We start from the raw sequence: 22,836 nt of genomic DNA on the forward strand, positions 1-22,836 counted from the left end.
ATGAATCCAGTCAGAAGCTCTTCATTCTTTCAACCGTTGGAAATGGAGGACTTCATATTTTCTTATATGTAAGTCCTTTAAAATAATATATGGAAATGAGATATTGGGTTATGATACCCCTTTAGATTATAAAAAAACCCCACGAGTTTACATAAAATCTTTAATGCAATATTTGCACGTTTAGATATTAAATGAATACCTAAACATGACATGATTCTTCCCTTGTTGGAGCCCTTGGCCTTATAGCATCTTGCTTTTCCAACTAAGGTTGAAGCTTGGCTAATAATAATAATAATAATAATAATAATAATAATAATAATAATAATAATAATAATAATAATGTCACAAAATGGTTCGTTAAGATATTGTAAAATAAAAATAAACTAATATATAATTAGTATATATATATATATATATATACATATATACACACACACACACACACACACACTATATATATATATATATATATACACAGCAACTGCAGCTGTTTTTAGTCTACTGAAGGACAAAAGTCTCAGACATATCAATTCATGCCTGGGGTTTGCCTATCTTTCATCCCCACGCTGGTCAGTGATGGTGGGAGATTTTCGTCTGATCGCTAACAGCAAACCAACCTAGTATGGGTGCCCCTGACTAGTACAGATTTGCTGATCATGGCGATACGCAAACCTTTTCACCACGGTAAGACATGTGAAATGCCATAATATGGAGCAAAATGACCCAATCAACTATCAAGGTATGTGAAATGCCAGACTTAGGAACAAAGTGACCCTATCAACTATTATGGTATGTGAAATGCCAGACTTGGGAGTACAGTAGTTACTTGAAAGTAAAAAACTAAAGGATATTAAAAAATATACCTCCCTAAAAATACTTCAACACCTGCACTCGCTAAACTCGAGAATGAATGATTGATTTGAAGTTTTCTGGCATCCTGACGCTAAACTCGAGAACTTTTCCCGTTTCAAGGTTATCAAATTCACATGAGTACGAACCCAATATAATGCCAGAGAGAAGAGGTCACTCAACACACGAGCTCAACTAAATTCATTCAGATCCGTATATCGCTAGACGTTGAATTATCTCGTTAATTAAACACAGACACACACATAAATGGGCAAAATAAAACAAGGGGGGGGGGGGGGCGACACGCATGGAGGAATCCAAATCAGCGTGATAAACGCAGACTGTACCTTCCAGGGTCCAAGCAAACATCAGTTTACTATGATACTGAGATCAGTTATTATTATTATCAATATTATTATTATTATTATTATTATTAGAAGCTAAGCTACAACCCTAGTTTGAAAAGCAATATGCTATAAACCCAAGGGCTCCAACTGGGGAAAGAAATAGCCCAGTACGGAAAGGTAACAAGGAAATGAATACATTAAAATAGAATTAATACAATCAAAATAAAATGTTAAAAAGAGTAACAACATTAAATTACACATTTCATAAACTATAAAAATAGAAAAAATAAATAGAAAATCGTGTCCAAGTGTACCCTAAAACAAGATAACTCCAATCCTAGACAGTGAATATTTCTCTCTCTCTCTCTCTCTCTCTCTCTCTCTCTCTCTCTCTCTCAAGAATATGCATTACCTTACCATCTACCAACTATATTTCTATTTTATGTACTAGTACCGTCTCCATGTGTAGTAAAAATAAATTAACACGAAATAAATCGGTCTAAGATTCTGTCCCTACATCTTCCTCAGATTCTGTCCCTACATTTTCCTTAGATTCTATCCCTACATTTTCCTCAGATTTTGTCCTTAAATTTTCCTCAGATTTTGTCCCTACATCTTCCTCAGATTCTGTCCCTACATTTTCCTTAGATTCTATCCCTACATTTTCCTCAGATTTTGTCCTTAAATTTTCCTCAGATTTTGTCCCTACATCTTCCTCAGATTCTGTCCCTACATCTTCCTCAGATTCTGTCCCTATATCTTCCTCAGATTCTGTCCCTACCTTTTCCTCAGATTTTGTCCCAACATTTTCCTCAGATTTTGTCCCTACATTTTCCTCAGATTTTGTCCCAACATTTTCCTCAGATTTTGTCTCAACATTTTCCTTAGATTTTGTCCCTACATTTTCCTCAGATTTTGTCCCAACATTTTCCTCAGATTTTGTCCCAACATTTTCCTCAGATTTTGTCTCAACATTTTCCTCAGATTTTGTCCCAACATTTTCCTCAGATTTTGTCCCAACATTTTCCTCAGATTTTGACCCTACATTTTTCTCAGATTTTATCCCTACATTTTCCTGAGCTATTTTCCCCGGTGTCGTTGACACGTAGGAATCCTTGGATTCATCAGAGGCTCCACAAAGCTTAATTGGGAATCAAATGAGCGGGTAATTAGTCAGCAATTTCTTTGTTGTCTTTCATCTCCCTTTTTTCATGAGAGAGAGAGAGAGAGAGAGAGAGAGAGAGAGAGAGAGAGAGAGGGGGGGGGGGATTCATAATTTAGAGACCTGAACCAGCGTTGGGGCTTGGAAGGCCATTCAGCAAACGGAAACACCTAAAACTGAGAGAGAGAGAGAGAGAGAGAGAGAGAGAGAGAGAGAGAGACGGACTCTTGATCAATATGGCTACTGTCCTACTATCTCTACGCTCACATATTTCCACTTCACAATTTCCGAGGATTCCAAAATGCTCCGGAGAATTAAGGCTACTCGCAGAGTGCTCCAAGATGAATATTCATAATATGGACTGAAGGTAGAATATAGTAAGAGGCAGTGTTAACATTTGCCGAGTCTGCAACGATACCGAGCTTCCAGTACGTTAATAAATTTTGAAAATAAATCATATTACAAATGGTTATTCAGTTTTCATAAATGAATATTATCCAAACTACTACGGTGCCACTATTATTATTATTATTATTATTATTATTATTATTATTATTATCATTATTACCATGATTATTATATTTATTATTATCATTATTATTATCATTACTTGCTAAGCTACAACCCTAGTTGGAAAAGCTGGATGCTATAAGCCCGAGGATATCAACAGGAAAAATAGCCCAGTGAGGAAAGGATATAAGGAAATTACAAGAAAAATAATTAACAATTAAAATAGAATATTTACAAGAACAGTGGTAATAATAATAATAATAATAATAATATGCATACAGAAGGACACTCTTGTCATTTTGATCTATCTCTTAATACAGACATTTTAAATGGTATGAGTATCATATTACACTATCAAAAAATGAAAAAAAATAATAATCATAATAATAATATCTCCTTACAATTCCAAATGAAGTCTGACATCCCTACAGCACACAACGACGACATCCAACTGACAGGAACGACTTCATGTTCATATTTACTTTCCCGACAGAACGACAAAGAGCAATTCTATATGACACTGGAGAAATGTCTTTAGTTCTTTTATGAGCCTTATTACCACAGGAATGCCAATAACGTTAGCACATGGCTCTATCACGTGTATGTCACCTATGAAGAAAATGTATACAGTATATGGTTACATATGATATTTCATATCTGATATAGTCATTTCAAACTTTGTTCCAAAACACGAAGATTTTTCCTTTTAATCTAAACACCGAACGGCTCGCGTATATATATGTGTGTATATATATATATATATATATATAAAGGCTATAAAGGGTCCAAAAGTCTACAATGCTCATTAGACAAAAGTATAATTAGCTTCGCCTCAAAATTAATATAAAGTACAAACAACCACCAATTTAAAATTTGCACAGCACAGCATATCAACAAAAAACATTCTTATTCAAACCCCGCTGAATTTCCTTTCAGATAAAGTAATTGATAACAGCACAAGACCTTGATTAAGCCCTTGGCAAATGCTGACGGAAAAAGACAGGTATAAAAGACAGGTGAAAGTGCAATAAAACTTGTCTCTCGCCCCTCAAAAATGAAAAGACAGCACAAGAAAGCGTGAAAAAGACTATGACAAAGTAATTTCAGAGGCAACTCCTTTTTTTCATCCATTCTTCCTAAAAGAAATAAAAAAAATGTTTACGGCGGAAAATACCAAATCTTAAAAAAAAAGGGAAGAGAAACAAAACAGAAAACGTGAAGTGTGGAATCACCCAAGTTTTTTTTTTTCTTCTCTTCTTGAATACACAAGAGGGTAAATAACGATAATTATCACACTGTCTTTAAAACAAAGTATGCGTAAACAAAGAGAATAAATATGATAAAATAACCTATTTAAAAAAAAAAAAAATCTATTATGATTACAAAAAAATTTTTCTACCCCAAGTTCAACCAAACATCGTAATAATAAAGTAACTTGGCCTCTTTCCTTTAAAAACAATAAATTGAAAAATAACCAGCAAGAGGAAAAAAAGAAAAACCATAATTACGACCAACAAGAAAAGACACTCTTTGTCGGCACGTTAACACCAGGGCACCGAGGTACTGAAATCGAGGCAAAGCAAAAGGACGGTATAGGCACCCTGAAGTCGAGGCCGGCGATGGCACAGTGCCAAACGCAAGACCTTTTAAATGCAGATATATTTGTTGGTAGACGAACAACCTAAGAGACAGCTGTGGTGTAGCTTCTCTATACACTTTGGGAGGGGGGGGGGGAGAGGGAGAGGAGTGGGAGGGGAAGAGAGGGGAAGAGATGGGGAAAGGGGGCAACACGATCGTGTAACCAGAGATTTCAAGAACGTGATTTCACCCAAGGGAGAAGGGTTTGCAATAAAAAGAGTATCCGTTTCACGGGAATACTGGGAGACAGTGTTAAAGATACTCAAGGGGAATTTATATGACGACGTTAACAGTTTAATGTAGGGATGATTCTGAAATTATCTTTTATTGGATGCGGTAATAAAATATAAATTTAGGGGGAGTTTTCACGAACCCGAGATTTTGAATCACGAAATGACGTCAGATTAAACATTGGGTCTGTACTGTGTTACTTGAGATGGGGACGGAGGATGAATTGGGGAAGGCGGATGAATTGGGGAAGGCGGATGAATTGGAGAAGGCGGATGAATTGGAGAAGGCGGATGAATTGAAGGAAGTAGGATGAATTGGGGGAAGTAGGATGAATTGGAGAAGGCGGATGAATTGAGGGTAGTAGGATGAATTGGAGAAGGCGGATGAATTGAGGGTAGTAGGATGAATTGGAGAAGGCGGATGAATTGGGGGAAGTAGGATGAATTGGGGGAAGTAGGATGAATTGGAGAAGGCGGATGAATTGAGGGTAGTAGGATGAATTGGAGAAGGCGGATGAATTGAGGGTAGTAGGATGAATTGGGGGAAGTAGGATGAATTGGAGAAGGCGGATGAATTGAAGGAAGTAGGATGAATTGGGGGAAGTAGGATGAATTGGAGAAGGCGGATGAATTGAAGGAAGTAGGATGAATTGGGGGAAGTAGGATGAATTGGAGAAGGCGGATGAATTGAGGGTAGTAGGATGAATTGGAGAAGGCGGATGAATTGAGGGTAGTAGGATGAATTGGGGGAAGTAGGATGAATTGGAGAAGGCGGATGAATTGAAGGAAGTAGGATGAATTGGGGGAAGTAGGATGAATTGGAGAAGGCGGATGAATTGAGGGTAGTAGGATGAATTGGAGAAGGCGGATGAATTGAGGGTAGTAGGATGAATTGGGGGAAGGAGGATGAATTGGAGAAGGCGGATGAATTGGGGGAAGTAGGATGAATTGGAGAAGGAGAATGGATTGGGGGAGGATGAATTGCGAGAAGGAGGATGAATTGTTAAGGGCGGATGAATTGGGGAAAGGAGGATGAATTGGAGAAGGCGGATGGATTGGGGGAAGTAGGATGAATTGCGAGGAGGAGGATGAATTGGAGAGGGCGGATGAATTGGGGGAGTAGGATGAATTGGAGAAGGAGAATGGATTGGGGGAAGTAGGATAAATTGCGAGAAGGAGGATGAATTGTTAAGGGCGGATGAATTGGGGAAAGGAGGATGAATTGGGGAAAGGAGGATGAATTGGAGAAGGAGAATGGATTGGGGGAAGTAGGATGAATTGCGAGAAGGAGGATGAATTGTTAAGGGCGGATGAATTGGGGAAAGGAGGATGAATTGGAGAAGGCGGATGGATTGGGGGAATTAGGATGAATTGCGAGAAGGATGATGAATTGTTAAGGGCGGATGAATTGGGGAAAGGAGGATGAATTGGAGAAGGCGGATGGATTGGGGGAAGTAGGATGAATTGTTAAGGGTGGATGAATTGGGGAAAGGGGGATGAATTGGAGAAGGAGGATGAATTGGGGGAAGTAGGATGAATTGGAGAAGGCGGATGAATTGGGGGAGGTAGGATGAATTGGAGAAGGCGGATGAATTGGGGGAAGTAGGATTAATTGGGGGACGGAGGATGGAATGGGGAAAGTAGGATGAATTGGAGAAGGCGGATGAATTGGGGGAAGTAGGATGAATTGGAGAAGGCGGATGAATTGGGGAAGTAGGATGAATTGGAGAAGGCGGATGAATTGGGGGGAAGTAGGATTAATTGGGGGGAGTAGGATGAATTGAGGAGAAAGGAGCAATATGGAAGAGGGTGAACAATAACATGGAAAATAAATATCTTTAATTTAGGTTCTTGATACGAAGCAAAGGAGGATTTTTATAAAACAAATAAATACTTAATATATCAACCTATAAACATAAAAAACCGTCTAAAATAATAATTTAAAAGTTTTCCTCTCTATAAATGTAACTCCTTCCATTATAAAGTCTCAATTATATCAAAGATTGTACTTAACCTCTTCCTTGCTGAAATGATCAAACTGCCATGAAATAATTAACTTTTCCTGTGTTCAAGAAACATCAGAAGTGTGACACAAATAAAGAAATCTTTGACAATAATAAATACTCTTGAGAGAGATATATGACTGCTAATTAAGGCACTATAGCAAAACTATATGTTTCAGTCAAACACAGAGACGTTTCTAGTTCACAGCAGGACAAAGGCCTCAGACATGTGTTTTTCAGGTCCGGGGTTTGGCCAGTGATCCTGATTAGTAGAGCTTTTCTGATCACGGTGAAGCACAAAGCCTTTCACCGCAAAAGGTAACCCCACTCAGAAAGCGACATTACATATATATATATAGATAGATAGATAGATAGATATTTTGTATTTGAATTAGTCACAACTGAATATTGATTATATCTGTTGTTTGGAGAAAATGAAGGCTTACCTTTGGAAAATTGATATATCAAATTTAACTTGGAATAACTATATATATAATAAGCTAAGACCTGTTGCTCAGAGAGTTTATGCTTCAATTGAAAAAGAATAAAATTTGACTGTAAAAGCGACCCTTTCAGGCACAACCCAGGAGCATGATTGGTGGGTCACATTTAAATCTTAACTCTTTAGTGAAGACTTAAAGAGTTCCTCCTTTCCTTGAACCAGATGGCTCTGTCACTCACTGTCCAGAGGAAACGGTAAAACCCTTTGGATGTGTTAGATAGTAAGTAGAGTACCGAGAAATTCAATCTTCTCGAGTCCTGTTTTCCTGATGCTAAACTAATGAGTTTAGATTTTTGGTCTCTTGAAATTAAAACACTATTATTGGACCTTCACGCTTATGGAGACGTAGATCCAAGTTTTTTAAAGTCTTTTAACAAAACGTCTAAATAAGCTGAAGGTAATCACCTATTCACTAGTTTGGAGTTTGGAATTTACTAAGGCCTAAAGGCCTTGGATAATGTGATATCCTTCTCACAATTTCCAATGATATACAAAAGTCCTTGACTGTGGCTAGGAAATTCTTATGATTGGCATTGATTTTAGTGCTGCCTACGACCACGTTATGTGATGATCATGGAGCACTTCATTTTCAAACTTGAACAGATGGGAGTCCGTAAGGCTTTTCTCGGCATCCTTAAAGAATTCCAAAGAGTAGTTGTTAATGGGCACCATAGTGACTATAGGAAAGTAATATTTGGTGTACCCAAAGGCAGTATTCTCGGCCCATTATATTTCATATCATTTATTCACATGTGGTTTGTTCTAGAAAAAAAAAAGCTTCTTGTATATGCATATAGTATAATATATAATATAACAATAATAATAATAATAATAATAATAATACTGTAATAATAATAATAATAATAATAATAATAATAATAATAATAATACTATGCAGACGGAACAAGGCAAACCTTGGCTTTACCTAACACTTGCAAGAGGGAAAGGAAAATAGAACGCAAGTTCCAAAGCCTAGCACAGCCGAGGGAAAAGAAAGAATGATATAGAATAAAGACTATCTCAGGAGGAAACAAAGAATAACACTGTGATTAAAGAGAACACCCCTTGAGCCAGAGGATTTTCATTCTCACAGAATCACCGTCCTTGTGACCTAAGGTGGGGGGGGGGAGCCTACATGTCTATCTGCTGAGTCATCAGCAGCCACTGCCTGGCCCTCCCTGGTCCTAGCTTGGGTGGAGAGGAAGCTTGGGTGCTGATTATATGTATATATGGTCAGTCTCTAGGGCATTGTCCTGATTGCTGGGGCAATGTCACTGTCCCTTGCCTCTGCCATTCATGAGCGACCTTTAAACCTTTAGACCTTTATATATACAACATATATATATATATATATACACATATATATATATACAGTATATATATATATATATATACTGTATATATATATATATATATACATACATACATATATCCCACATTATCATATACCCACAAACATACATACGTACGTACATGATATATATATATATATATATATTATATATACATACATATATACACCACTCCACCTGCAAACATCACTCAGCCCACTCATACACGTGAAATCCGATACATGACTTGAGTAAGACGAAGACACACTTCTGTGCATCACACACGCTCTCAATGCTTCGGAATGATTTCCCAAAATGTATTAGGCGAAGCACGTGTACTATTAATCCTTTGATTCTACCTCCATTTCATCACATTTATCCTAAACATTCATCTATCACCCATGCGAATTCTAGAAGCTTTGCAGAAGTAACTACAAAAGCACTCTGAGAGCGCCGACCTCCGCCAAGCCAGCTTATTTCTCGAAACTAGCTTGCATTAGAGTTAGTGCGATCGGATTTTTGCTCAACCTTGACCTTGACCTATGACCTAAGACTTTCACAATTGAATCACTACCACGTCTCAACATTACAATTATTCTCCAAAATTTTCACTACTCTATGAGTAAAATTGTGACCGCCATGGCCACTTATTTCTCGGCCTTTTGCTCGACCTTGACCTTTGACCTAAGACTCAACATTACTTTAACGTCTCAACATAATTAATCCCTGAAAGTTTCACTACTCTATGAATAAAATTGTGGACAGGAATCTGTTCACACACAAACAAACGGGCGAAAAGGGGCGAAAGCATAACCTCCTCCAAACTTCATTGGCTGAGGTAAAAATGCAGCTCCTACATCACCTAGACAAGGAATCTGTGAAGCTCTCCACCCCCGCCCCTTTTTACCAGGTGGGTGTCTACATTGGGGGCATGAAGAGGGAGACAGAACAGAGAGAGAGAGGAAATAGGGAGGCCCAGGAGGGGGGGGGGGGGGCTCTTGTAAGACCGATATGCCGAGAACCTTTAAGTGATCTAAAAATATATGTAAACTGGGTCTTGGTTTTGGCACGAGCACTGACGAAGGTTAGGCTCAGAGCGACAACACTTTACTGTGGCGATTTAGACGAATGGAAGATTTTAAGCACAATTTCTAGTAGGATTTAAGATGTGTCACATTTCTAAATTAAATATATAATCATTATCCTCATTCTAGCGAATTCCTTTATGGCATGGATTAAAAATTGTATATGAAGGTTAGCTTTTAAATATCAGCTGTATGTTGGACAAAATATTTGTATAAAATTCTTATGTACCAATGTATGATTTGTATGTTGTTTTGTCAATAAAATCTAATCTAAGCTTTAATTTCCATTGGACTAAACCAAAGTTGTATGACAATTTCACCACGATCACGATAATCACTTAAATTGTAGCCTCTTCTAACATGTTTTTTATAGTTTATATAAGAAATATCTGTTTTAATGTTGTTACTGTATATATATATATATATATATATATATACACACATTTTAATTGCTTCTCATATTGTTTATCTATTTCCTCATTGGGGTATATTTCTCCCAGCTGAAGCCCTTTGGCTTACAGCATCAAGCTTTTCCAACTAGGGTTATAGCTTAGCTAGTATTGATGATGATAACAATAATAATAATAATAAAAATAATAATAATAATAATAATAATAATAATAATAATAATAATACTCCCTCTCTTCTCTTGTAGTTGATTTATTTCATTTTTCCTTTCCTTACTGGGCTATTTTACCCTGTTGGAGCCCTTGGGCTTATAGCACCTTGCTTTTCCAACTAGGATTATAGCTTAGCTAGTAATAATAATAATAATAATAATAATAATAATAATAATAATAATAATAATAATAATAATAATAATAATAATAATCACACCTTTGCGAATTAAGCAGCAAGCACCAATCATGACCATGTTTCCAAGGACATTCTCATCATCATTATCATTTGCTGGCGTCTTTTAAATAGTTATTTGTTGATAAACATTAAATAACTGCTAAACACGGGGAACCACTCTGGCTAAGGGTCCTTCTTTATGATGTCATTAAGGTAAATATGTAATTGACAAATTTTATCGATTCGCAACTGCTATGGAACGTCGTTTCTCATGGTGTTAAGTATTAGCTCTTTCATACTATTAACATATATAAACATACACTTACACACACGCGTGTGTGTGTGTATATGTATATATGTATGTATATATATATATATATATATGTGTGTGTGTGTGTGTGTGTGTAGGTACTAGGTTGGCCAAGGCACCAGCCACCCGTTGAGACACTACCGCTAAAGAGTTAAGAGGTCTTTTAACTGGCCAGACAGTACTACATTGGATACTCTTCTCTGGTTATGGTACATTTTCCCTTTGCCCAAATACACACTGGGCTATTTTCCCTGTTGGAGGTTTGGGCTTATAGCATCCTACTTTTCCAACTAAGGTTGTAGCTTAGCCAGTAATAATATTAATGATAATAATAATAATAATATATACATATATATGTGTATACATATATATACATATATATGTGTATAAATATACATACATATATCTACATATGTATAAATACTATATACATACACAAATATACAGTATATACACACTTGTATACACAAGCAGATAAAATGACAAATACATCCGTGTGTGTATGAATTACAAGTATAGATACACTGCATGTCTGTATATACTCCACGAAGTGATGTCAAGGCTGGGGAAAATATTCTATGAAAAATATATATAAAAACGGAAAAAAATATTGAAAAAAATCAATATCTAAAGTGGTAAAACTGCAAAGGATGCAGACACCGGAAACACGAGTAAAAGCATCAGAGGAGAATGGAAACAAAATAACCAAAGTAAAAGATTGATTTTTTTATTTTGATAAATTTCCATTTATTTTTTTTTTTTCAAATTTTGATATATACATGAAGAATTTTTTTTATTTTGATAAATATCAAAATTTGATTTTTTTTATTTTGATAAATATCAAAATTTGATTTTTTTTATTTTGGTAAATATCAAAATTTCGTTTTTTTTATTTTGATAAAAATCAAAATTTGATTTTTTTATTTTGATAAATATCAAAATTTGATTATTTTTATTTTGATAAATATCAAAATTTGATTTTTTTATTTTGATAAATATCAAAATTTGATTATTTTTATTTTGATAAATATCAAAATTTGATTGTTTTATTTTGATAAATACCAAAATTTGATTTTTTTTATTTTGATAAATACCAAATTTTATTTTTTTTTATTTTGATAAATATATAATTTATTTTTAATTTTATTTTAATAAATATATCAAAACCTATCTATTATATAAAGGGAATACTTCTATTTACGATAACATAAGTTCTTTACTTGTTACGCGCGGAGTTGATAAACTTAGGACGGTGTGTGATTATAACATTTTGTGGCATATTCCATTGCTGAAATCCCATACTTAACACTTATCCTAACTACTACTTAAACCTGCTGAGACGTTTAAGTTGTAATATATATTTTCAATGTTAATTTTACTAAATCACTCACCTTTTATCATTTTTATCATTCACATCTTTTTTAAAAACTGAGTGGCAAACACAACAGAATTTTGAGGAAATTTTCACCACGCTGGATCTTAGGTCATGGACGACCCCATTAAATTTTGGAGATGATCTGGATAAACACATTATGAACTATAGTCCATTTCTTTTAGCGAGGCAGATTTGCACCGACTCGCAACGGTGCTAATTTAGCTCGGAAAAGTTTCCTGATGGCTGATTGGTTAGAATTATTATGTCCAACTAATCAGTGATCAGGAAACTTTCCCGAGCCAAAAGGGCACCGCTGCGAGCCGGTGCAAATATGCCTCGCTAAAAGAAATGGACTATAAAATCCAGATCCAGAGCATCTCCGAAATTTAATGGGGTAATCCATGACCTAAGATCTATCTGTGGTGAAAATTTCGTCAAAATCCGTTGAGTAGTTTTGACGTAATACTGTCCACAGACAAATAAATGAACCGACTTGAAAACATAACCTTCTTGGCGAAGGTAATTATGAATAACATTGAAAACAATAACAGCAACAAAACAACACAACATCAATATTAAATGTGATGAAACAAAATTATTTCAATTGACAAACAGACTTAACAAAAAAAATGTGCAGACGTATCAAATATTATAATTTTTTGTCATACACCAAAATTTGTACATTTGGGAAAAAATATTTCAATAAACTTCCACCAAAAGACATCATAACTCAAAAACTATTTTTAGAACAAAGTAATAATTAATAAATTGATTCTCCCATCAGTTATCATCCACTTGATGTTACACCATGAATAGATATAAATTATAATGGCAACTTTTTTTGTTCATCATGAAAATCAATATCTCTCTCTCTCTCTCTCTCTCTCTCTCTCTCTATATATATATATATATATATATATTATATATATATATATATATACATATATACATACAATATCTCTCTACACAGTCTCTCTCTCTCTCTCTCTCTCTCTCTCTCTCTCTCTCTCAGGAGAAATTGGTCTTATTTTGACACCAATCTCAGTAACCTCTGGTTGAAAAATCCTGGCCTTAATCCCTCTCACCTTTTCACCAAACTCTACTAAATAAAAGCTGGGGAAACCTCCAATCATGAACACACAAACAGCAGTTACAGCAAGGGAAAAGCGTCGTAATAAAAACGTGAAAAGATACAAAAGGAAAGACGGGGAAAAAAGGAACTTAAACGAGAAAGACTTAAACCCATTCTAGCCAGGTAGAGCGAAACGCCAAGTAAGCCTAAATCAGTGCGTGTGTTTTTATCTACGAGAGCGAACGGAAGGGAACAGAATTCAGCGGATAAAGAAGTGTTTACAAAAAACCTAATCTCGAGTCTAACAACCTCCGAGTATTGGTAATGCTCTTAAAGAGTAGGAGTAACTTGCGTGAATGTATGAGACCTTGGTATGAGACAACCTCTAAATGTTATACCCAACGTGTAAGTAATACTCTGAAATAATTGGAATGAATTATATTGGAACTCATGATAAATATAAATTTTTAAACTGAAATTTTCTCCAAACTTGAAATTATTTACAAAAAAAAAGTTAAAATACTTAATTCTATTGAAAAATCTCATAAATAGTGACCACAAGGCCGATACCTCAATAAAAAACTGTAATTAGAAAATTTTTATGTGAAAATAATTTTCAATTCCTATATATTCCAGCATTTTATTATTGGACGGTTGCAAATATACGTCAACATGCAAACCTGATATATATACATATATATATATATATATATATGTGTGTGTGTGTGTGTGTGTGTGTGTCTTATATGAATATATAGGGATTTTTTAATGCCTAGAAGAGTTGGGGATGGTGGAAATGGATTGGACTGGATTGGTAACAGGAAATTAGCTCACCTAGAGTACGTACATGACGCTGTCCTTCTTACAGAACACCACAGGACTTGCAAAACTTGCATGCCCGAATGCATGAAATATCACACGACATTGAACTCGAGATAAACAGAAGAGTCGAACTCTAGATAAACAGAAGAAAGGCAAATATGATGAGAATGGAATATGCAATGGAAGATGAAACATCATTAGGAGAAAGGATTAATGAGGTAGAATCATTTAAATATTTATGAACAATGATCACTAATATAAAGTTTTTAGAATTAGAGTTTAATAAAAGACTAAAAAAAAGCACATCAGACATTGGCTAAGTTAAGTAAAATATGGAAATCAAATCGCCTGAGTGAAATTACATATGAAATCCGGCTATATATCAGATTACTGAGATCGGTGTTACTGTATGGACACGAGTCGTGGTATAACCATGAAACAATATCCAACAGATTTTGTAGATTTGAGAACAAAGCCATCAGAAGAATACTGGGAGTACAATGGCAAGACATGATGAGAGATTACTCGAGACAATACGTGGATGAAACCAGAGTGAGGGGTAGATGAAGATGGTTTAGGCATGCTCTTCGCACTCCACAAGAGATTAGTACACCAAACTTTCAGCTGGGCTCAACAAGACACTAGAAGAGTTGGAAGACCCAGCCCTACATGTCTGAAAAATATGAAGCGTGAAGTAGATGATGAATGGAGAAACATTAATTTAAAAGCTCAAGAACGACTGGTGAAATAGGATAGACATATATATATATATATATATAATATATATAATATATATATATATATATATATTACATATATATATATATATATATATAATATATATATATATTATATATGTATATCTATGTATATATACATAATATATATATACTATATATATATATATATATATAATTAATTTAATTTCCCAGGCTAATATTTATCCCATGCCCTAGTTTCCATTGGCCCTTCGTACCGTTCCCTCCAACCCTATATACCACAAACCTCTAATACCTTCACTCAATTCTACCTGCGGTCGATTTTCACAATTCAACAAACACCATCTTGAAAGGCCATTGAACCGTGGTCTAATTCTCTCTCTCTCTCTCTCTCTCTCTCTCTCTCTCTCTCTCCTTCTTATTTACACATTATCATTGCTTGGGTCTCACCTTTTTTAGAGAGAGAGAGAGAGAGAGAGAGAGAGAGAGAGAGAGAAAGGACAATCGGCCATGGGAGGCAAAGAAAAAGGGGTGGGGAACGACAAAAGGAAAAGTCCTCCACAATGAGGTTCGAGGGGGACAAGTAAAATGGATTAAAGGAGGTGTGATAATGCCATGAAACCAAGAGGAAAGAGAGAATTGTGGGAAGGAAACTTGCGGAGGGAGGTGGGGAGGAAGGTGGAGAAGGGTGAGAAGGGAGGGGGGAGGGTATTGAGAAGGGAGAGCAAGGACGATTATGGAAGGGTCGTAAAACTGAACGTAAATCTGAACGTAGGACTCGCACAGTGGTAGGAGTTGAGGTAAAGGTATGAGGGATTGAAGGTAAATAGTATTTACCTTACTCTGAATGGGAAATGGTCAGTGGCATTTAGTACCAAACGCGATCTTTTACTCAATACTTCCGTGCTTGCTATTGAGTTGGTCAAGGAGTATTCCAAGTACTTCACTTCCATGGTCTCGTGTCACTTTTATTATATATTTTTCCGTCAACGCATCCTTTGCAAAGTCAAGGAATGTGTATATTGTTCCACACAACAACAGTCTATCGAAGTAGAATAAAAATTGTTCCACACTACAAATGTCTATCGAAGAATAAAAATTGTTCCACACTACAAATGTCTACGGAAGTAGAATAAAAATTGCTCCACACTACAAAAGTCTATCGAAGTAGAATAAAAATTGTTCCACACTACAAATGTCTATCAAGGAATAAAAATTGTTCCACACTACAAATGTCTACGGAAGTAGAATAAAAATTGTTCCACACTACAAATGTCTATCGAAGTAGAATAAAAATTGTTCCACACTACAAATGTCTATCAAGGAATAAAAATTGTTCCACACTACAAATGTCTATCAAGGAATAAAAATTGTTCCACACTACAAATGTTTATCGAAGTAGAATAAAAATTGTTCCACACTACAAATGTCTATCGAAGTAGAATAAAAATTGTTCCACACTACAAGTCTATCAAGGTAGAATACAAATTGTTCCACACTACAAATGTCTATCGAAGTAGAATAAAAATTGTTCCACACTACAAATGTCTATCAAGGAATAAAAATTGTTCCACACTACAAATGTTTATCGAAGTAGAATAAAAATTGTTCCACACTACAAATGTCTATCGAAGTAGAATAAAAATTGTTCCACACTAAAAATGTCTATCGAAGTAGAATAAAAATTGTTCCACACTACAAGTCTATCAAGGTAGAATAAAAATCGTTCCAAACACCAATAGTCTATCGAAGTAAAAAAAAATTGTTCCCAACTACAACAGTCTATCGAAATAAAAAAAAAAATGTTCCCCACAACAACAGTTCATCGAAGCAAAAAAATTAAAGTGTCCCACACAACAACAGTCTATCGAAGTAAAATAACAAAAAATAAATAAAAAAAAGTAGACATGACAAAATGTACCTCAGGTTCAAATCTCATGGGAAGATGAAAAAAAAAAAATATATGAGTTTCCTTTTTGAGAAGGGGGGGGGGGAGAAAATTATCTTTCCTTAGCCTCTATTTAAAGTTTTGTGTATTTGCCTACTCACTGCAATTTTCTTTTTGGTAAAGATCTTTTTTTATCTGGTTCTAAAAGTGTTTGGGCATATTTTGAATAGCAATACTATTCAAAGAATCATCAGAGAAAATATATTTATAATAATAATAGCAAATTCGAAAATAAATAAAGTAGAAACATAAGCATAATCAATAACTTTTTAAACAGTCATCATAGAAATAATAATAATAATAACAATAATAATAATAGAAAATTCGAAAATAAATAAGGTAGAAACATAAGCATAATCAATACTGTTTATATAATCATCATAGAAATAATAACAATAATAACAATAATAATAATAATAATAATAATAATAATAATAATAATAATAATAGAATATTCGAAAATAAATAAGGTAGAAACATAAGCAGTACTATTTAAACAATCATAGAAAAAAATAATCATAAAAAATCGAAAATGAATAAGACGGAAACAAATAAACATAATCAATTACTACTCAAATAATCATCATCGAAAGAAATAATAGAAAAATCGAAAATGAATAAGATAGCAACATAAATAAAAATAACATCACCCAGAAGCCATCAGTTCATACGATCAACAAAACCAAAAATCCAAATAGTTGGGACACTCCACACGCAGCATATCATCGACTTGATTCAAACCGGAAACCATTACAATGCAATACATATAAGAGGGACAAACATCATGACACAGCTACTTCTAAATTAAGTAAAAATAACCACTTCCACTTTTACGATGCGAAAATATATTCGCAACATAATGATAAATAATATTAGCAGTAAGAAAACTAACGTCCTTCAACTTACTGAAAGACAAAAATAAAGTCGTCAGTGGAAAACAATAATAGTAAAAATAAAGAAATAAATATTATTTATATCATAAAAACCCCCGAGAGAGAGAGAGAGAGAGAGAGAGAGAGAGAGAGAGAGAGTGTTACAAGGATTTTGGATGTCTCAAAGACTTTTCAATCCATCCAGGGAGACTCCATTTGCTCTTGGGTAGAAGGATTTGGTTTAAACGTTTAAAGTGTTTTTATGATCTTGTCTAACTTAATCTTGAACTCGTTACCGTGTTACTGTTTACTACATCCGTTGGAGAGAGAGAGAGAGAGAGAGAGAGAGAGAGAGAGAGATTTTCGATGTCTCAAAAGACTTTTCAGTCCATCCGGGGAGACTATTTGCTCTAAGGTAGATCGATTTGGTTTGAACGTTTTAGGCTTTTTATGATCTTGTCTAACTTATTCTTGAACTCGTTTACCGTGTTACTGTTTACTACATCCGCTGGAGAGAGAGAGAGAGAGAGAGAGAGAGAGAGAGAGAGAGTAGTGATTCGAAGCCAATCGTGGGAAGGTGGATCTTGAAGGTCGCACAGCTGTATTATTACAATGAGAAGGATGGTGGAAAAATTCTCCCTCTGACTCCCCCCCCCACCCACACCCCCCTCCTCCACTTCTTTATGTCTCTCATGTGCATTGGCCCCTTGACAGCCCATTAGAGCCCAATCTAAAGGTAGCTTCTACCCTCAAGTCCATGGTATCCTGCATGACATTGTCAGAAATGCTCCAGGCAATCGACCAACATCAGTTGTATAATTGCCCAGGTAATTATATTCCTCAGAGGGATTTGTAAAACTAGACCGAAGTGCGACGCAAAAGCATAAGGCAGTGAGGACAGTTTAAAGGCCGCTAATGAATGGCAGAGGCAAGGGACAATGCCCTACAGACTGGTCATACTGTATGCATCAGCAACCAAGACCCCTCTACTCCCACCGCTCATGAATAGCAGAGGCAAGGGACAGTGACATTACCCTATCATGCAGGACAATGCGCAAGAGACTGGTCATATTGTATACATATGATCAGCACCCAAGCTACGATCAAGGAGGGCCAGGCAATGACTGCTCATGAATCAGCAGATAGACCCATAGGATCTCCCAAACACCCAATCTTAGCTCACAAGGATGGTGAAGTTGCGGTGACCAAAGGAATTAAAGAGTTTGAGAGGGACTTTTACCCCAGTCTATCTATCTATCTATCATATATATATATATATATATATATATAAGATTATGAACGTATGAAGGTAACTTCAATGCCAAAAAACAAACCTTGTTTCTAGCTAAAATAAGTATAATAAAAAAAAAAGAAAAATATCTTTTTTTTCGAAAACATTGAGAAGCTACAAAATAACTTACTTCCCTATAATACTCAAAAGAAAAAAAACTAGGAGAATTAAAGCAAAAGAAACTAATGAAGCACTTCCATGAAGAATGTATGAGCAGAAAACACTTTCCAGTGAAAAGCGAGGAAGTGTTTTTTGCTTAAAGACCACTCGACACGAGATCCCAAAGCCATCCTGTGGAGGAACGGACAAATTATCCGTTGGGTTTTGCGGTTTAACCCAGTTTCCTTTTCTTCGAGGACGGATAATTAATAGGAACTTTCGACTGTAAGGATATGCACATCGTATTTAGCACTTACGCTCGCCATACGCATAGCGTATAAGAGGGTATACAGTACGGTATATACACAAATGCGTTCTTCACATATTCTTTGCTATAACAAATAGAGGGGCACTCAGTAGAGCGCAGACCTCTGCTGCTGCAGCTTATTTTTCAACGTTTTTCTCGACCTTGACCTTTGATATTAACTTATATTAATTGACGTGGATTTTCATAAACTCAAACATGAATCAAGTTTGAAGTCTCTGTGACAGCAATGTCCAAACTTATGAATAATTACGTGAATTGGACATTTTGCTTGACCTTTGACATTGACCTTCCAAAATTTTATCATTTCTAGCTTTTTACATAAGTTAATCCTTTAAAATAATAAAAATTTCCTTAAGTAACCCGGAATTTTCTAGACTTTTCTGGAGGACGGCGGTGATCACTACCCTGGAGTTGGATCACACAGCACTTCATTCTTAAAAACCAGCATCGACACGCCAGCAAGTCATCGAGGAAGGGGGGAGGGGGGGGGGTGTCATCCTCTACCTTATCTAACTTGGTAATATATCTAGGTTCAGATCAGCATAGTAGGCCATAACAAGGCACACAGACAGCGGGGAGCATTACAAATCATCATACTACATTCATCATCAACAGCGAAATTTTAAATTTTAAATGGCGTTATCAGTTACGATAGACAGCTTATATTGTTAATCAACTCACCCTAGGTATTTCGCTATTCATCATCGCAATAATGGAAGGTACAAAGGAAACTACACAGTATTCTATAAGTTTTATTCCAGCTGTTACCAAGTTGTGGAATAATCTTCCTAATCGGGTGGTTGAATCAGTAGGCCTTCAAAAGTTCAAAGTTGGAGTTAATGTTCTTATATTGACCAGGCTGACATGAGTCTTTTTATAGTTTAATAAATGACATATCTGTTTTTGACGCTGTTACTGTTTTTAGAATGATATATTGTTAATTTATTCTCATCATTTATCTATTTCCTTATTTCCTTTCTTCACTGGGCTATTTTTCCCTATTGGAGCCCTTGGGCTTATAGCATCTTGCTTTTCCAACTGGGGTTGTAGCTTGGCTATTATTAATAATAATAATAATAATAATAATAATAATAATAATAATAATAATAATAATGAAATGAAGAGTTGAGGATTGGAAATCAAATATTACAGATAACTGAGAGGGACGCAAATGATAAAAACAATATCAATAGCGTGGCTTTGTGTTGTGGAAAAGTGGAGGTGAACAAGTGTGTCCAAGAATTCCTAATTATACTCGAATTAGGGTGTGAGATACCACGTTGAGGAGGACGGGCACGTATTGAAAGAGAAAATATTATTGTTACGGTGGTGACAGACTGGGTGATTTAGCAGGTATTGACAAGGCCTTACGAGTTGAAAGACTCTGAACGACGTGGAAAAGATTTCAGGATAACCTACCCTTTATAATGAGGAGCAAGTGTCTGGCTATATATATATATATATATATATACAACTTCTTTCCTGTCATGCTCAGTTCCCCATCCCTCGAATAAGGGATAAAGGGAGTACTCATACCAAGGTGAGAAGGGGGTTGCGTGTGTGTGCATATCTATAAATCTAAATATTTAGCTGCCATTTTTGACGGCCCGCGTACATTATTAGGTAAATAAAGGCAAAACATATGACAGGTGTGTATGGACTGCAACGAAGCAAATATAATTTTAAACGTGTGACTAAAGAATCATGAAAAATCATGGCCAAAGTGATATGGTGGTTTTGGTCATGTAATGAGAAAAGAACCGTTAAGACTAAGGTGGTTTGGCCATGTGATGAGAAGAGATGAGGAACAGTTGGTCAGATGGAGGATTAGAACATATCCGAATTCAGCAGAAAATGCACACAGTGACAACGTGTTCGCCTAGCATTTGCATGGCAGCAGATCGATCCCCGCCCGGGACCGTGAGTTGTGGTTGGACAACACAGTGGGGGTTTGGGCTTGCATGGCTGACGTTCTGGAGAGCATCTACTGTATTCTGATGAAATTGGAACTGAAACCAGACACCTTCTAATCCTAACCTGGAACATCTATGTTAAAACTCAAGAGGGCGATCAAGAAAACGTTAAGATTAAATGAAAATAAATACTTCTCTCAAACAAGATTCTATAAGGCCTTGGCTAGTCACGCAATTTGTCAAAGCAAGTCAACCATCAAAAGCTGGGGTTCATTATGTATCTCAGAAAAATTTTAAACAAATAAGGTGTCATCATCGACAATGGTAAAGGAGAAACAATAAATAAAACCATCTTATTTACATATCGACCCCTTCGCAATACAGCTCATAAAAAATCTTCATCATGGCCAGCAACTAGAGTTGGGTCATTCAAAAACATCACTATGAAAAAGGCAACATTTACAGGACGCAACTGATTCGTAGATTATAACTTTATGGAAATAGGGCCTCAGTAACCTCTGGTGCAGTGTTTTACGTGAGACTGACGCTGAATAGTTTAAGAAATTAATCTGGCACTTTGGTTCAAAACAAGACCTACAGTTAAACAAGAAACATATCAACTACTAAGCAACATTCCAGGGAAGTTCCAACGCTATCTGAATATGTGGTAACGTCCCTGACTGGTGAACGCCAGACTGGGGTTAGAGTCCCGCTCTAACTCGTTGGTTCCTTTGATCACTGCTACCTCACAATCCTTGTGAGCTAAGGTTGGAGGGGTAAGGGGAAGCTTATAGATCTAAGAGTCATCAGCACCCATTGCCTGGCCCTCCATGGTCCTAGCTTGGGTGGAGAGGGGGCTTGGGCGCTGATCATATGTGGTGGCCCGGGGAAATCGGGTAAAACTCGCTGGTAAAGAGACTGATGTCTCACCAGGTAAATCCTCGGACAGCTAGATTAGTGTCAGGCTCAGATTTCCTTTTATGGGCTCTCGTGGCATGGTTGGTTTCGACCTGGCCTTTCATTAGAAGGGGCTAGCGTTCGATCCCAAGTATGAGGTAGAAATTTATTTCTATTTGAACACGATGTTGTGTTAATATTTATCCATATTTATATATGGTCAGTCTCTAGGGTATTGTGGTGCTCGATAGAACAATGCAATGTCCCTTGTCCCTGCCATTCATGAGCGGACTTTAAACTCTACCTACCGTTCGGCTAAATTCAGGTTTAAGCGTCGCTTGAAATACTTGACTCTGGGTCATCGTTAAGGCAAACTAGGTTCGAAACAAGAGATTTCTGTTATTATTATTATTATTATTATTACAAGCTAGGCTATAATACTGGTCGGAAAAGCAAGATGCTATATGCCCCAGGGCTCTAACAGTGAAAAATAGCCCAGTGAGGAAAGGAAACAAGGAAATAAACCAAAACAGAAGGATAAGCAATCAAAATAAACTATTTTGTCCATGGATCATAAATATTGCTTCAAAACAAGTATGGATGTCTTTCAAATCACATTAAAATTTCTGAAGCATTTGACAAAACTGTCTTGGGATTAAAACCTACGAAAAAAAGATGACCATTTATCATTTCTACGAAAAAAAAATAAAACTTTTAAAATAAAGATACTGGCACTGT

The 22,836-nt window shown here is 35.8% G+C and overlaps 1 protein-coding gene across 1 annotated transcript; it reads right to left on the reverse strand.

The window, feature by feature from the left end:
* Positions 1 to 1,695: 1,695 nt before the first annotated feature.
* On the reverse strand, positions 1,696 to 22,460 carry LOC137641082 (uncharacterized). The gene is made up of 2 exons (XM_068373528.1): positions 22,407 to 22,460; positions 1,696 to 2,337 (listed from the first exon to the last, which is right to left on the reverse strand). The coding sequence occupies exons 1-2, from the start codon at positions 22,458 to 22,460 to the stop codon at positions 1,696 to 1,698; spliced, it is 696 nt and encodes a 231-aa protein (XP_068229629.1).
* Between the last annotated feature and the right edge of the window lie 376 nt (positions 22,461 to 22,836).

This window comes from Palaemon carinicauda, chromosome 5 (genome assembly GCF_036898095.1).
Source record: "Palaemon carinicauda isolate YSFRI2023 chromosome 5, ASM3689809v2, whole genome shotgun sequence".
NCBI lineage: Eukaryota > Metazoa > Arthropoda > Malacostraca > Decapoda > Palaemonidae > Palaemon > Palaemon carinicauda.

What these genes read in the sequence shown, in the direction of transcription:
- LOC137641082 (XM_068373528.1), bottom strand. Translation starts at nt 22,460, where the DNA reads ATGACCCAGAGTCAAGTATTTCAAGCGACGCTTAAACCTGAATTTAGC. An exon ending in AACCTGAATTTAGCCGAACG is followed by an intron (nt 2,338 to 22,406) that starts GTAGGTAGAGTT and finishes TTCCCAATTAAG; the next exon opens with CTTTGTGGAGCCTCTGATGA.